The sequence below is a fragment of the Hypanus sabinus genome, chromosome 4, assembly GCF_030144855.1.
Source record: "Hypanus sabinus isolate sHypSab1 chromosome 4, sHypSab1.hap1, whole genome shotgun sequence".
In the NCBI taxonomy this organism is placed as follows: Eukaryota; Metazoa; Chordata; class Chondrichthyes; order Myliobatiformes; family Dasyatidae; genus Hypanus; species Hypanus sabinus.
Window position 1 is genome coordinate 9,420,776 of NC_082709.1, and position 16,265 is coordinate 9,437,040.

The 16,265-nt window shown below is 39.7% G+C and overlaps 1 protein-coding gene across 4 annotated transcripts in view; it reads left to right on the top strand.

The window, feature by feature from the left end:
• Positions 1 to 15,938, top strand: part of slc12a8 (solute carrier family 12 member 8) — a 142,179-nt gene extending 126,241 nt beyond the window's left edge. For all 4 annotated transcript variants that reach the window (XM_059966375.1, XM_059966374.1, XM_059966376.1 and 1 more), the window contains exons 12-14: positions 3,660 to 3,777; positions 7,900 to 7,960; positions 14,762 to 15,938. In XM_059966375.1, coding sequence (XP_059822358.1) covers positions 3,660 to 3,777; positions 7,900 to 7,960; positions 14,762 to 14,927 — 345 coding nt within the window. In that variant the 3' untranslated portion in view covers positions 14,928 to 15,938. The remainder of the gene's footprint in view (positions 1 to 3,659; positions 3,778 to 7,899; positions 7,961 to 14,761) is intronic.
• Positions 15,939 to 16,265: the final 327 nt, after the last annotated feature.

Genomic DNA, 16,265 nt, shown 5'->3' on the forward strand with positions numbered 1-16,265 from the left:
TGATGCAAGCCAATTAACAATACACCATTGTCTTAAAATTTGGTTCTTGCAGATCCAATCTCTTAGCCTGTGAGCAGCCTATACTTTTCACTTCTGCTTGCAATTTACAAAAAAACTGAAGGCTAATTGCAAATTTTCTGATCTTATTTACATTTACAGACTGAATCCTGGTTCTTGTTTGAATTACTATCTGCTATAGTCACATAACTCCAGAATACTCCCTTACAAATGGTGTAACTAATATATATGCAGAGACAGAATGGATAGCTAGTGACTTTCTTCCAAGGCATAATTTTAAGGTGATTGGAGAAGATATAAGGGAATATCAGAGGTAGGTTTTTACACAGAGAGCAGGAAGTGCGTGGAATGCAGACACATTAGAGGTGTTTGAGTCTCTTAGACAGACACATGGATGGGAGAAAAATGGAGGACAACTATGTGGGAAGGGGTGGGTTAGATGGATCTTGGAATAGGTTAAAAGGGCAGCACAACTCTCTGGGTTAATGGGCTTGTACTGTGTTGTACAGTTACTTGTTCTTTGTTCTGCATATTGGATATCTGAATTAAAATTGTTTTGTCATGGCCATTATGTTTTGAACTTTCTTAATGGAGGAGCTTACTGGGCAGATAGAAGAAAAAATTCATCTCTGTGTTCAAAAGTCCTGTTGAAGAAATGCAGATTCTCAGGGCAGAAGGCATGACAGGTCCTCTATTCCATTAGGAGTTTGAGGAGATTTGGTATGTCACCAAAGATACTCGCAAATTTCTACAGCTGTACCATGGAGGATATTCTAATTGGCTGGGTTACAAACTTGAATTTTGAACTTTTGAACTTTGGTATGGAGAGGGTACTATTGCACCAGATCAAAATAAGCTGCAAAGAGTTGTAAACTTAGTCAGCTCCAGCCAGGGCATAATCCTCTGTAGTATCTAGAACATTTTCAAAGAGTGATGCCTCAGAAAGGAGGCATCCATCATTAAGGACTCCCATCACCCAGGTTTTGCCTTGTTCTCACTGCTACCATCAAGTGGGAGGTAGAGGAGACTGAGGATACACACTCGACAAATCAGGAACAGCTTCTTCCTCTTTGTTCTAATTCAAATGACTGCTGGGAAACTTTGGCCCATGGCATTGAAGGTAGAGACGACGTACTCAGGATGGTATTGAAAATCTCATGGCTATGCGTTGCATGCACATGCACGCCTCACGCAAGGGGCAGACAGAATGTGCCATCTTATCATCTCCCTTCCTGCCTCCTCAGAACCCACAACAAAAGGAGTGGAAGCAAGGTATTCTTGATCCTGAGGGATTACTTAAGGTTATCTCTGGGTAGCGACTATTCAGGTTCAGAGTTATATGATTCTTAATTATTCTTAAAAATAATTGCATCATCAGAAGTCCTTCATTGCTTTCTACTGACTTCTTTCAGTAACATTAGATGCTTCAAAATATGAGCCTTTTTATGCTTGGTCAAAATAGAGTAAAAATGTGACAAGGAAATAGTAAGAAATCTGATATGGTTACCATTCCCATAAAAGAAAACATGTTATAGTTTTCTTCTATTTCCTTGTGATAACATTGCTTCAAATCCATTTTTGATTTGTCTGCGCAGTGGCTTCAGAGCTTAAACTCTTAGACAAGGAAAATTGTCTCATCCGAGTGGAATGTTCTCTTTCTGAGCATTCGGAATGGATATTGAGGGATGTAACACACCCAGCCTGAAAGAAACATGTTTCTTATTATCCAAACATATATAAAAAATAGTGAAAGCTGTGCTAAAATTTGCATGTTGGACTGATTCTTCATGGTCACGGAGCTGCTTACAGAATATTTATGACAAAGAAGACATTACATTGTGCATAAATTCCATCACGGACTTTCATTTTGTTTAATTTGGGGATCAAGTGGATAATTTTTTCTTAAATAAATTATAAAATTACTTGCATGAGTGCCTGCACCTTCATGTTTCTATTTAAATCACATTCTGCCTTAACTGCTCTTAAGGTCAATCAGGGTCACTGTTCTCTCTAAGCTGCATGGGTGTGCGGCCATGCAGTAACAGAAATGGTCATGTGCACATAGCCTTTGTTGTGGCACAGCTAGAATTTTCCTTTATATACTGTTAATATACGTTTGAAATTATACTAATATAATTGTGAAATACCCTGTAATTAATTATGAAGATAATGCATAAATTTTCTAAGTAATAAGCATACCACAACCTTTATTTTCAAGCATTTTAGAGCTTCAGCATGTTTACATTGTCAGTGTTTTAAGTAACAACGCTGTTACAAATTGCAACAATAAACACAGAATGGAAGTTGTTAGCTTATTGTTAATAAACTACTGGCTCATTGAAGAGCCATGTTCTCTAAGTTTAAAAGTTTATGAATTGTGGAAGACTTTCTTTGTGGTACAGTATTTCATTATACCTTTCAATTAATAAATAAAATGTACGTGATTTTTCATACAGTCTAAAAATTCATAGTATGCATATTACAAAAAAACATTTAAAGTACCACGCAGTTTTCAGGCTGTGTAAAAAATTTCCTGCTCAGAGCAAGGGTTGGTCTACGCAGCTTAATAAAAGGATTAGTGGGAGTGTTGGTCAGAATCCTGGGGTATGTGCATAAATCCTTGAATATAGCTGGATATATTGAAAGAGTGGTCAGTAAAGCTTTGGGAAGCCTTAAGTTCCTAAATTAGAATCCAAGTGAAAAGTAATTCTAAATGTGTCTAAATTGCTGATTAGGCTATAACTGGAGTGTTGCTTCCAATTCTGATCATCAAACTTTATTAAATGTTCAAGAATAGTCCCTAACCCTCAGCTAAGAGGCCCTTGAGATGTCCCCACAACCAATGATATCACTTTAAGGATTCTTTATCTTGATATATAATGCGTTCATTATTTTGTTGCTATTTAATTTATATTTGCATTTTCACAGTTTGTTGTTTTCTATGCTCTTGTCCTTGCTTTGATCCTTTTTACAGTTACTATCCTAGAGACTTGCTGAGTATGCCTGCAAGAAAAAGAATCTCAAGGTTGCATGTAATGACCTGTGTACTCTGATAGTAAATTTCACTTTGCTTTTAAGATCATAGAGTACAGAATGGACTAACTAGAATTGCAGTGATGAGGGTCAGCTAGAATGTTAGAATTTAGAAGCTAGGGTTTAGTGCAAAGAAGGCTGAAAGGAGATTTGATAGAGGCACCAAATATCAGGGCAGTTGTAGGGAGGGTAATCAGCTGATCAGGGAGCCCAGGTTTAAAAATCTGGGCAAAAGGTACCAAGGAGATATGAGGCCAAAGGTTATGACTGAATGAGTTCTTATAGTCTTGAACATACATGTATGGCCTGTATGGGCTGTGGAAACAGAAACAGTTTGTTGGAAATGGAATTGGATAGATGCTTGAAGGGAAAAAGAAGTGAAGGGTTGGTGGAAAGAACAAGGAATGGGACTGACTTGATTGCTGTACTGGGGCCAGTTTAATCTCAATAGGCCAAAGGCTATTTGTGCTGTAACAATTCAGTGATTTGTGGAAAGCACTGATGATACCACGGAAATATTTATTAGCAGAATGTGTAAAACATACAATGTGCATATTGAAGTCAAACTATTACATTTTTAACTGTTTAATATAATTATTTTTTCTTAGGCAATATTATCTATACTTGTCATGTTTGTCATTCATTGGATTTATGCCTTAATTAATATTGCGGTGGCAATATTTATCTACTTTTACATTGGACAAATGAGTCCAGGACTTCCTCTGGGTGAGTATATTTAATAACCTGCACGCATCATTTTGAAATGCATTACAGATTTATTTTTAAATTTTTGAATTTCTCATGAAAACATTACAAAAGTTGTGTTCTCAGCATAACTTCTAAACCTAGAAATAGACTGTAATTGTAATGGAAACAATGATGCAGTTGTGTTTCAAGCAGGCTTGAATTCCCAATGTATGTTCCTGACCATTTATTTATTGGGATACACTGCAGGACAGGCCTTTCTGGCCCTTTGAGCCACGCTGCTGTGGTGAACTATGTGCCTGTCGGGACACGCCCCTGCTGACTGCTCCTGTGGCTCCTCCCACAGGCCCCTGTATAAAGGAGATCTGCGGCCTGACGCTCAGCCTCAGTCTCCAAGACATTGTATGATAGACACTCACTCCTGGTTCCTTCTTCCAGTCAATAAAAGCCGATATCTCGCCTTACGTCTCAGTGTGAGTTATTGATGGTGCATCAGCTGCCCAGCAATCCTCCAATTTAATCCTAGTCTAATCACGGGACAATTTACAATGACCAATTAATCTACCAACTGTTGCATCTTTGGACTGTGGGAGGAAGCTGGGGCACCTGGAGGAAGCCCACACAGTCGCGGGGAGAACATACAACCTCCTTATAGGCCGCAGTGGGAAATGACCTGTACTGTAAAGCATCGCATACAGTTCTGGCGGCTCCACCATAGGAAGAACGTGAGTTTTTCGGGAGGGTGCGAAGATGTTTACCAGGACTCTGCCTGGTTTAGAGGGCGTGTGCTATCACGAGAGGCTGGATAAACTTGGGTTGTTTTTTCTATAGCCGGAGGCTGAGGTGAGATCAGACAGAGGTTTTCAAGATTATGAGAGGCACAGACGGAGTGGATAAAGACTATCTCTTCTGATTTAAGATGGCACCATTGATGTTGTGCAAGAGCTTTCTAGTAGTTCAGAAGGCAAGAAATATGACAAAAAACATCATCAATAACATTTCTTATGAGATAAATTGTGGTAAGCTATCACTACAAAAACAATGAAGAGGTGAGGGGAGGTGGAGCTGGCTTGAAAGAAGAGACATGCTGGTGCATTTCACACTCTAAAAGTGGTTTCTGAGTTGGAACAAACTATTCGAAGCGGAGTTAAGGTGGAGAAGTTTTAGTGTCCGTTCACCGAAACTGGGTGCGAGGTTGTTTGCTGTAAGCGCCAAGCTGATTTGGAGAGGTGGAGAATGGCTTCGGACTGGTCATGAGGTCTAGGCCCTGTGCTGGGACCCCATGGGGCACAGCCCTGTGTTTGAATGATTTAAATGCTGGCCCAGATTAGACTGGAGAGGCAGGGTGCTGGAGGTGAGGGTCAGGCCGATTTTGCACACTCTCCCTCAATGTTCACTCTTCTCTCCATGGCGCTGAGGCTGTGAGTCTGCTTCCTCTGCTACACTCCCTGCGCCTGCAAGCTTTGCTCGAGACCGAGGCTTTCGGCCTACTCTGGCCACTCTGCAATTCAGGTCTATGGACTCAATGTGGTTTGGAATGCTGTCGCTTGCTTTCATTGTTTGCATGATTTGTGTTTTTTTAAATTGGGCTTTTTCAGGTTTCTTGCATTGTGGCTGCCTGTAACCAGAAAAATCTCAAGAATGTATAATGTATACATGCTTTTATAATAAATGGTACTTTGAATTTTTGATTTTTGAATTTGCTTCCCTGGGTTGAAATCTCTATTAGCGGGGGGCATGCATTGAATGTGAGAGGGTATAGGTTTAAGGGGGATGTGAGGGGTAAGATTTTTATTCAGAAAGTGGTTGATACCTGGAATGCGCTGTCTGGTGTGGAGGCAAATACATTAGATGCTTTTAAGAGATGTTTGGATATGCACAGAGATGAAAGGAAGATGGAGAGGTCTGGACATGATATTGGTAGGAAGATCTGATTTGCTTTTTCAATGGTATAGCACAACACTATGGGCCAAATGGCCTGTTCCTGTGCTGTACTCTTTTATGTTTTATATTCTATCCTCTTAACCACTACGCTACTGTGCCACCCCTTATGAGGTTCCTTTTCGAAACATAAATATTTTAAATTATCCTTCCAAAAGGAGATTATGATTTACAAACGCAAAATATTGCAATTTAAAAATCTTCCTATTTATTACCAGAGGTTAAATGCATGATGTTCAAATTTTTGAGAAGATTTTCTATTTTTCATCTGGCTTCAAAATATTGTCTTGCTGGATCTGTCGGAATGAGGACAAGGCTGTTCTTTTACCAAAATTTGCACACAAAATACAAAACCATTGTTCAACCTTCATCATAACGTTCCTTCTCCCGTACTCAATACTTTGATTTATGAAGGCCAATGTGTCAAAAGCTCTCTTTATGACCCAATCTGTCTGTGATGCCACTTTCAATGAATTATGGACTTTTATTCCCAGATCCCTATGTTCTACCACGCGCCTCAATGCCCTACTGTTCACTGTGTAAGACCTACCCTGCAACAGCTCACAATTGTCGGAATTGAATTAAATTCCATCTGCCATTTTCAGCCCATTTTTTTCCAAATGGTCCTGATCCTGCTGCAAGCTTTGATAGTCTTCATTGCTCTCCATACACCCCCAATCTTGGTGTCATCTGCAAATTTGCTGCTCCAGTTAACCACATTATTATCCAGAGATGAAATCTCCTTTAGAGTGACTCCATGGGTTGTGGGAACATTTCAAAGGTGGGGCAAGGGAAGTTGAGTGAAGTAGAAACAAGAGAAAATCTGCAGATGCTGGAAATCCAAGCAACACACACAAAATGCTGGAGGAATTCAGCAGGCCAGGTAGCATCTATGGTAAAAAAAATACAGTTGACATTTCCAAGTTATCCCCTTTTCAAGCGCCTGATGGGGGTTGATGGGTAATATCTGTGTCTGAACCTGGTGGTGTGAGTCCTGAGGCATCTGTACCTCTATCCTGATGGGAACAACGATAACAGAACATGTCCCGAGTGGTTGGGGTCCCTGATGATGGATGCTGCTTTCCTGTGACAATGTTCCATGTAGATGTGCCCAATGGTGGGGAGGGCTTTACCCGTGATGGACTGGGCCGTATCCACTACTTTTTGTCAGCTTTTCCATTCAAAACCATTGATATTTCCATACCAGGCTGTGATGCAGCCAGTCATTATACTTTCCACTACACATTTATAGAAGTTGTCAAAGTTTTAGATATCATGCCAAATCTTTGCAAGCTCCTAAGGAGACATATGTGCTGTAGTGATTTTTTTGTAATTGCACTTACATGCTGGGTCCAGGACATGCCCTCTGAAATAATGACACTGAGGAACTTGAATTTGCTGACCCTCTCCACCTCTGATCCACCGATGAGGACTGGCTCATGGACCTCTAATTTCCTTCTCCTGAAGTTAATAATCAGCTCCTTGGACTTGCCGACATTGAGTAAGAGGTTGTTGTTGTGGCACCACTCGGCCAGATTTTGAATCTCCCTCCTACCTGCTGATTCGTTAACACCTTTGATTCGAGCTGGTGCTAGATTTAAGTCTTTGTATTGGAACGAGGATTTCTTCACTCTGCTAAAGATCGTTCTGTTACATTGGTGATAAATTCTTTCATCGAGGTTCATTGTGAGGTGGAAGAAATGGAAAATAATCTGTGTTTTCCAAGATGTTAATATACATTTTGATTGTTGGGCCAAGTGTTATATAGTGGATGCAGATTGGTAAAAGATGTTTGTATTCTAAACATTTAGTGCAGGATTCTTTTACCTTGTTATTTATTGATATTTATATTTGCACACTTCATTGAGTCCAGTTGATCTTCCATTGATCCTGTTACATTACTATTCTGTAGATTGGCTGAGTTTGCTTGCAGCAAAATGAACCTCAGGGTTGTAAATGGTGATATATGTGTTCTTTGATAATAAATTTACTTTGAACTTTTCATCTAATATAGCATCAGTTATTTTAAATGATTGACTTAACAAATCAATGAACAACAAGTAAGACTGGGCCAATAATTGTGAGCGATATTTCTGGAGTTAAATTAGGTCTTTATCACCTCCCAGCATTTTGTATTTATAAAAAATAATTTTCTTGTGTGTTAATTATTCTTTCCCTCTTACTTGTATATTGCTTCTACAGGTCTAGCTCGTAACTTCAATTTTTTACGATGGATTCAGACAGTCTTCCAGGAGTGTACAAGGTTTGAATTTTTTTTTGAATTTTGAAATTAAGGATGTAGTAATTGACACAAAAGTGAACTGCTGTATCATATTTTACACTTGGATTTGAGCACCACATTTTATTCATTGCCAACTTCTAAATTATATAGCAAACAACAATCATTATCAATGACTGGAACTTTACTGTATTCATAATTATCAATTCATCCAACAATGATAAAATGTGGTGATTATGTCTCTGAATATTTTTGGTGTAACAGTTAAGCTAGATTCCATGAGCTAGATCGCTCTGTAGTAAGCATCAGCTGAGAAATAAATTATCCTTCAGGTCCATTAAAACTCGCACTGAATTGATTAGTATTTAGGCTTGAATCTGATTTTCTATAGGGAGTTCTACTGTAGGGTTAACCTTACGGAGTGTCTCATTGCATATTTATTATCTTTGAGTCTTTTTGACACGTCACCCTGAGGCTTAACAGAATTCACACACAGTGTGATTTGCTAAGATTCACGTGTCAGAGAATTTATGCTTTGAGTACCTATTTTCAGACTTTGGCTAATTGTTAAACTACTTCCCCAGTATTTTTTGATAGCAGGTGAGATTTTCAAAGAAAAAAAACTTACTGCATTCAATCATCAGGATGAAGGATTTAAATTTTTTAGAATGGATGATTACACTATCTGTCCTTGATATTTAGTGGAATATCAACCTCCAGAGTGTGGAACAGACTTCCTCTCCCTGCTTCCTTTGTTTTGGTTTTGAGTCTTTTTTTTTAACATCAATGCAAGCCGTTGGATAAACATTCATAATAGGAAACATTGGTAAGTATTGTAGAAAAAAATTTAAGTAGTTAACCTATTCATTTCAATTGGTGAAACATCATTTGCAGTGCAGCAGGGGTTCCCAAACGTTTTCATGCTGTGGACCCCTGTTAGCCGAGGGGCCGGTGGACTTCAGGGTGGAAACCCCTGTGGGTTTTTTTTGTGTGAATTTACTGCACGGATGAAATATTTTATGCTGAAGCACTTTAAAGACAATAGCTAAGGAAGTGACAGCACCAAAAATGATTGCTGATGAGTGGAAATGTAATGTAAAAAATAGTTCAAAATGAAGCAAGTGCATTTAGACCAGGGGTTACTTACCTATTTATGCCAAGGAGCCTTACCATTCACTGAGGGGTCCGAGGACCCCAGGTTAGGAATTTCTCTTCTACAGCTATTCCTTTGTGATCCCCTTCCCAGGAATATTAAACATTCCCTTTCTAACATATCATCGATATTCTTAAAAATCTTTCTGACCTTTCTCAAGGAATGATTTCTGGTACTTACAAAACCTTAGCACTAACAAATTCTGAACTCTGATTCCGATTCCACATAACCAGATGCTTGTATGGCATGCAAAAACTTTAGTTGCCTCAATTCTGTAAAGCCCGCCCATAATAATAATGGCTTGCTGCAGCTAAATGGTTGCAAGAACACTTGTCGTTATATGATAGGTTTTGCAATCCTCGAGACCTGGTGTACACATCAGTATTTGGATAGTAATTGGTTACAATAGCAATATGATATAGAAGTTATGTTATTTTTCAATTGTCTTTTTTAAAGATTAATAATTTTTGAACATGTTTTCCAAAATGATTGATTAATTTCAATAGTAAAACAATGAATACATGTAGATTAGCAACAAAGCGTCCTGTTTTCTTAAAATTGTTCATAATTATTGTAACTAATTCATTAATCAATGATAATCTCTGTTCAAAATTACAATGACAAGTGAGACAATTTTTTTAAGATTGTCAAAATGTGCACATGTTCTCAAAAAGGTTCACTGCTCCTGTCCTAGACCCACTGACTCTAAACACTGCTCCCATCCAAAGTCAAATATGGTCTAATCCATTCAGTGATTCAAAACCAACAGGCCAACCCATTTCAGATTTCCTTCACGTACACAAAAGTTTGACTTCCTTAACTTTTTTTGACAGCTGGGAAGCTAAGTGTTTCATAAAGCATGTCGGGGACTGAATCAAAATCAGGTTTAATATCACCGGCAGATGTTGTGAAATTTCAAACAAGAGAAAATCTGGAGATGCTGGGAAATCCCAGCAACACACACAAAATGCTGGAGGAGCTCAGAAGGCCAGACAGCATTTATAGAAAAGAGTTCAGTCGACGTTTCAGGCTGAGACCCTTCGGCAGGACTAGAGAAAAAAACACAAATAGATTTAAAAGGTGAGGGAAGGGGAGGGAGAAAGACAGGGTGATAGATGAAACTGGGAGGGTGAAGTAAAGAGCTGGGAAATTGATTGTTGGAAGAGATACAGGGCTGGAGAAGGGGGTAAGGTGAGAGAGGGAAAAGGGGATGGAAAATGGTGACGGGTGGGGGTGGGGGAGGCATTACTGGAAGTTCGAGATATCGATGTTCATGTCATCAGGTCGGAGGCTACCAGACAGAATATCGGTGAGACCCAACGTAGGTTGAGAGACCACTTCACCGAGCACCTACGCTCCATCTGCCAGAAGAAGTGGGATCTCTCAGTGACCACCCAATTTAATTCCACTTCCCATTCCCATTCCGATGTGTCAATCCATAGCTGCCTCTACTATCATGATGAAGCTACTCACTTTACAATCCGTCTGGGTAGTCTCCAACCTGGTGGCATGAACATCAAATTCTCAAACTTCCAGTATTGCCTCTCCCCTACCACCATTCCCCATCCCCATTTCCCTCTCTCACTTTACCTCTTGCCTGCCCTTTGCCTCCCACTGGTGCTCCTCCCTTTTCTATCTTCCATGGCCTTCTGTCCTCTCCTATTAGATTCTGAATATTATTTACTGTAAGTCACAGTAATCCTTTTTTTCCAGTCCTGCTGAAGAGTCTCGGCCCAAAATGCCGCCTGTGCTCTTTTCCATAGATGCTGCCTGGCCTACTAAATTCTTCTAGCATTTTGCATGTGTTGTGAAATTTGCTGTCTTTGCAGCAGCAGTACAATAATTAGAAAAAACTGTGAATTATAGTAAGTATGTATAGATTAACAAATTAAATGAAATAAGTAGTGCAAAAATAGTGAGGTAGTGTTCATGGGTTCAATGTCTATTCAGAAATCAGATGGCAGAGGGGAAGAAGCTGTTCCTGAATCATTGAGTGTGTGTCTTTAGGCTTCTGTACTTCCCTCCTGATGGCAGCAATGAGAACGAGGCATGACCTGGGTGAAAGGAATCCTTAATAATGGATGCTGCCTTTTGTGGATGCAGAATTATGGAGTTTTAATGGGAAAGGCCCTAGCTAGCCTCAGGAAAAAGAATGTGCCCAAGAATGCAGATTTGGTAGAAGTCAGTTTTGAAGTTATGTGTTTTCCTGGTCAACAGAAGACTTGGCAGTTAGTAAATCCTAGTAAATGGTACCTTTTTCCTGCCAACTATTCTACCAGTGAGTCATATGCCCTGTTCAGGCCTCAAGTTTTGTCAGACTCCTGTTGTGCCCCTCAGAATAATCCCGGATCAAAAGATCCACCATTGTGCTACACAGCTACATGTATGCTCGAGTCCCACCTTACTTCTGCTAAAGTTGATGTTTGTTCATTATGTGCCACGTTGTATGACATGGGCGCTCATGGTCTTAGATCGTGATTGTTCTTGGCAAGTTTTTCTACAGAAGTCATTTGCCATTGCTTTCTTTTTGCCAGTGTCTTTACAAGACGGGTGATCCCAGACATTATCAATGCTCTTCGGAGATTGTCTGCCTGGCGTCAGTAGCCGCATGACCGGGACTTGTGATATGCGCCAGCTTCTTATGACCATCCACCACCTGCCCCCATGGCTTTGCATGACTCTGATCAGGGGCTAAGCAAGTTCTACCACTTGCCCAAGGATGACCTGCAAGCCAGTGGTTGGAAGAAGTGCCTTACACCTCCTTTGGTTGAGATGTATCTCCACCCCACCACCCCTTAATATAATCTAAGTGCACCAAAATCAATGATGAGGCTTATTGTGCACATCTACCAACTTCTGATATATACTAGGAAGCCTAAATCACACAGGACTGCACCTGTAAATTCTCAAAGCATAAGAAATAAGAACAAAAGCAGCTGCTGTGCTCCTTTTGCTATTCATTAATGCCAAAGCTGACCTGATCTGTGTTCCACTTTCATATCAGGTCCCCATAACTCATGACTTCTCTTGTAGATAGATCAATCATCTATATTGGCCTCCAAAACAGTGCTGGATAGCTAAGGTGTCTAAGACTTTTGCACAGCTTTGTAGTACTTTTATGCATCGCGCTGTACTGCTGCAAATAATGTAATGATCAATAAACCAATTGTTCGGAATCAAATGATCTTGCCTGGTGTCTCAGGGCTGGGTATGTCCATACCCACGCCACTACCCCGCCCCTGTAACTCTTTCTCTGCCACCTGTCCCACACCCCTCCCGTGGCATTCCACCTTTGCCATTCCCAATATCCTTTGCTCCTGCCAGATTTACAAACTCGCTCTCCACTCCATGTTGACAAATACAGTACTCTGCATGCTAGCTATATATATGTGCCTAAGATATTTGCACAGCGTTGTATGTGATCTGGTCGGAAGCTGGTCATCTTGTAGCAATTGACTTGTCCCTTGATACCTCAAAGTTTTTCTACCAAATTAAAAGTTAGGTAAGATAGTTAACCAGTATTATACCCACCTCACTAACCGCTGCAGCTGCAGTTTATATACTCTCTGTAAATTGTATAGCAGTTACTTGCCCAGGTGAGTTGTATAAAACTCCCAAATCCACATCCTCTTCCACCAGAAGGGAGAGTGCTGGGCACATGGGAATACAATCATTCTTTACAAGTTGCAAACCATTCTGTCTTGGAAATATATTGCTTTTCCTTCATTGTTACGGGTATAAATCCTGAAGTTCTCTGCCCATCAACATTGCGAGAAAAAGTCTCTCGAGGAGATTAGAACACTTCAAGAAAGTACTTGTACACCCAGACCTCCAGGGCAATTAATGCTGGTCTTGACAACTAAACCAACATCCTGCAAAATATGAAGCAGTAAAAATGTTGTTACTCACCTTGTGTATTGAATTGAATTGAATTGAATTGAATTGACTTTATCTCTTACATCCTTCACACACATGAGGGGTAAAAACCTTTATGTTACGTCTCCATCTGAATGTGCAATGTGCAATCATAGTAATTTATAATAAATAGAACAGTCAGTGTAATATAGAGTACACTCAAATCAGCGTGAATTAATCAGTCTAATGGCCTGGTGGAAGAACCCTTTTGGTTCTGGCTTTTATGCTGTGGTACTGTTTTCTGGATGTTAGCAGCTGAAATAGATTAGGGTTGAGATGACTCTGGTCCCCAATGATCCTTCGGGCCCTTTTTACACACCTGCATCCTGAATCACGGGAAGTTCATAACTACGGATGCGCTGGGCTGTCCGCGCTGCTCTCTGCAGAATCCTGCGATTAAGGGAGGTACAGTTCCCAAACTAAGCAGAGGTGCAGGCAGTCAGGATGCTCTCAATTGTGCCCCTGTAGAAAGTTCTTAGGATTTGGGGGCCCATACCAAACTTCCTCAATCGTCTGAGGTGAAAGAGGTGCTGTGGTGCCTTTTTCACCACACAGCTGGTATGTACGACCATGCAAGATCTTCGATGATGTGGATGCCAAGGAACTTAAAGCTGTTCACCCTCTCAAACCCAGATCCATTGATGTCAATAGGAGTTAGCCTGTCTCCATTCCTCCTGTAATGCACAACCAACTCTTTTGCTTTTGTGACATTGAGGGAGAGGTTTTTTCTCCTGTAGGCCACCTCATAAGGCCATTCAATGTAGTGTCATCGGCAAATTTAATTAGCAGATTAGATGTATAGGTAGCAACACCATCATGGGTTTACAGAGAGTAAAGGATGGGACTTAGTACACAGCCCTGAGGGGTTCCTGTATTGAGAGTCAGAGGGGTGGAGGTGAGGGAGCCCACTTTTACCACCTGCTGGCGATCTGACAAAGTCCAGGATCCAGCTACACAAGGCAGAGCCAAGGCCGTCTCTGGGCTTCTTGTTGAGCCTAGATGGAACTATGCTGTTGAATGCTGAACTGTAGTCCAAGAACAGCATTCTCACATAAGCATCCTTCTTCTCCAGATGTGTGAGGATGGTATGTAGAGCAGTGGCTATTGCGTAATCTGTCGAATGGTAGTGTTGGTAGGTGAATTGTAGGGGCCCATTTTGGGCAGTAACAAGCTGCAGATGTAATCCTTGACCAGTCTCTCAAAGCATTTGCTTATTATTGACATGTGTGTAACAGGACGCCAGTCATTCGGGCACGTTACCTTGGTCTGTTTTGGTACAGGGACAATGGTGATAATTTGAAGCAGGAGGGCACTCTAAACTGGAAGAGGGAGAACAGTGAGGTTTCTTTTTATAAATTTTATAAACACTAAAGCTGGTTGGAAGGTGTAAGGTGCTCTTTCCCTCTGCTAGCCTGCAGGTCATCCTTGGGCAAGGTTTAGCACCTGCTTTGCCCCCCCAGTCATGGGTCACCTGAAACCATGGGAGCAGGTCATATGAGCAGCTGGTTATGCGACCACTGATGCCAGGCAGACAATCTCTGAAGAGTATTGATAATGGCTGGGGTCACTTGTCTTGTAAAGACACTGCTGGGAAGAAGGCAGTGGCAAACCACTTCTGCAGAAAAATTGCCCAGAAGTATCATGGACAGGGAAAGGCCATCATCACCCATGTCATATGACATGGCACATGATGATGATGATGAGTGTGATGATATAAATACTAATACTGAAAATATTAATAACTTTGCTGGTTTCAGGAAAGGTTCGTCGTATGAAAAACAGATTATTGTGACACCCTCATTTACAGGAGTTGGCATGGCAACAACCCAATTAACTGAAGAAAATGCTGATTTTGCCTCTCGAGACCGCTACCATCATTTCTCAGTTATTAGTCAAGAAGATCTCAATCGTCACTTGAAGTAAATGCAGGCTTTGTACCAATTAGGTTTTTCTTTTCTTGATTTAAGATGTTTGTACAAATAAAAAATATGAAGGTACATTTTATATAAAATTAAAAGAATTATATAATGTGCAAAGTGATTGCAAGGAAGCAGGTGTTGTATTTATAAATCTTTGATAAATGTGAATGTTTTGATATTCATTCTTAACTCTATATGCTATATGATTTAATTAAGATTTTTTGCTAGATACTACAGTGAATAGACGGTGAGATATTTTATAGAGTTTTTACTCTTCAATACAAGCAAAAGGTGATGTACTATTAAAGTGGATGCTTTAATTTGATTTCTTTTTGCCAGGATTGCTGGGCAATCCTGATTCCATGGGTTAAATTTGACGCCTGCTTTGGAATGAGCAGAAGATTCCAATTCTTGAATACAAGTACTGTAAATCTTGGGTTAGGGTTTATCAATATGTATTCAAGGCAGCTCGGTGCCGGGAACCTTATATTTGAAAAAAACCTATTTGTCTTTACTTCTAGTCTACCAATCATCTTTCCCAACTGGGTAGTGAAGAATCTTCAAATTGGGTGTGGAGGTTTCTGGTAGAACATGAATGAAATATTCAAGCTAGTTCATTATGCTTGGAATTTGAGATGAGCTGAAGTTGTAAATATCATTGTTTTCCTTCAGTAGCAATCTGTAATGTGCTCCTTTCAGATATTTGCCTTACTTTATACTTTGGAAAAAAAATTGAATGTAAGAGATTGAAGGGTATAAACACCACAAGACGACTAATATTTTCAACAGCTTGCTCAAGAATTTAAAAATATTAAATAACAAAAAATAACTGATATAAGTGTGCTTACACCTACAAATTAAGTTACATTTCAAAGTTATCATGATAGACATACATATTATGGTTCAAAGAAAGTTTAGACATTGTTGTTAACACAAAGGAAAATTCATACATAATCACTAGAATTTTCAAGTGCAGCATCAGCATAACTAAATTGAAATTATGTGAAAAATAAAACAGCACAATATTATCAAGAAACAGTTTATATGTTTTTTATTATATGTATTTCAAGCTGGGAAATCATTTCTGCACAGGTAAACAACATACATTGCACTGGATAGCAAATATTTTTGTTCGTGTTGCTTCTTCAGAAATCTTTTGTGATTGCAATATATCACTGAAAACTGACCAAAAATATAATTTCAGACTTCTTGTATTACATAGGAATTTGGAGAAACATGAAATTAATTTTTATTGAATATAATGTGTTTAATTGCACAGTGGTGCAGACAGTTAGGAATTTAGTTCAACTAAGCTAAGATATTTTGTTGATGATTTTTGTAC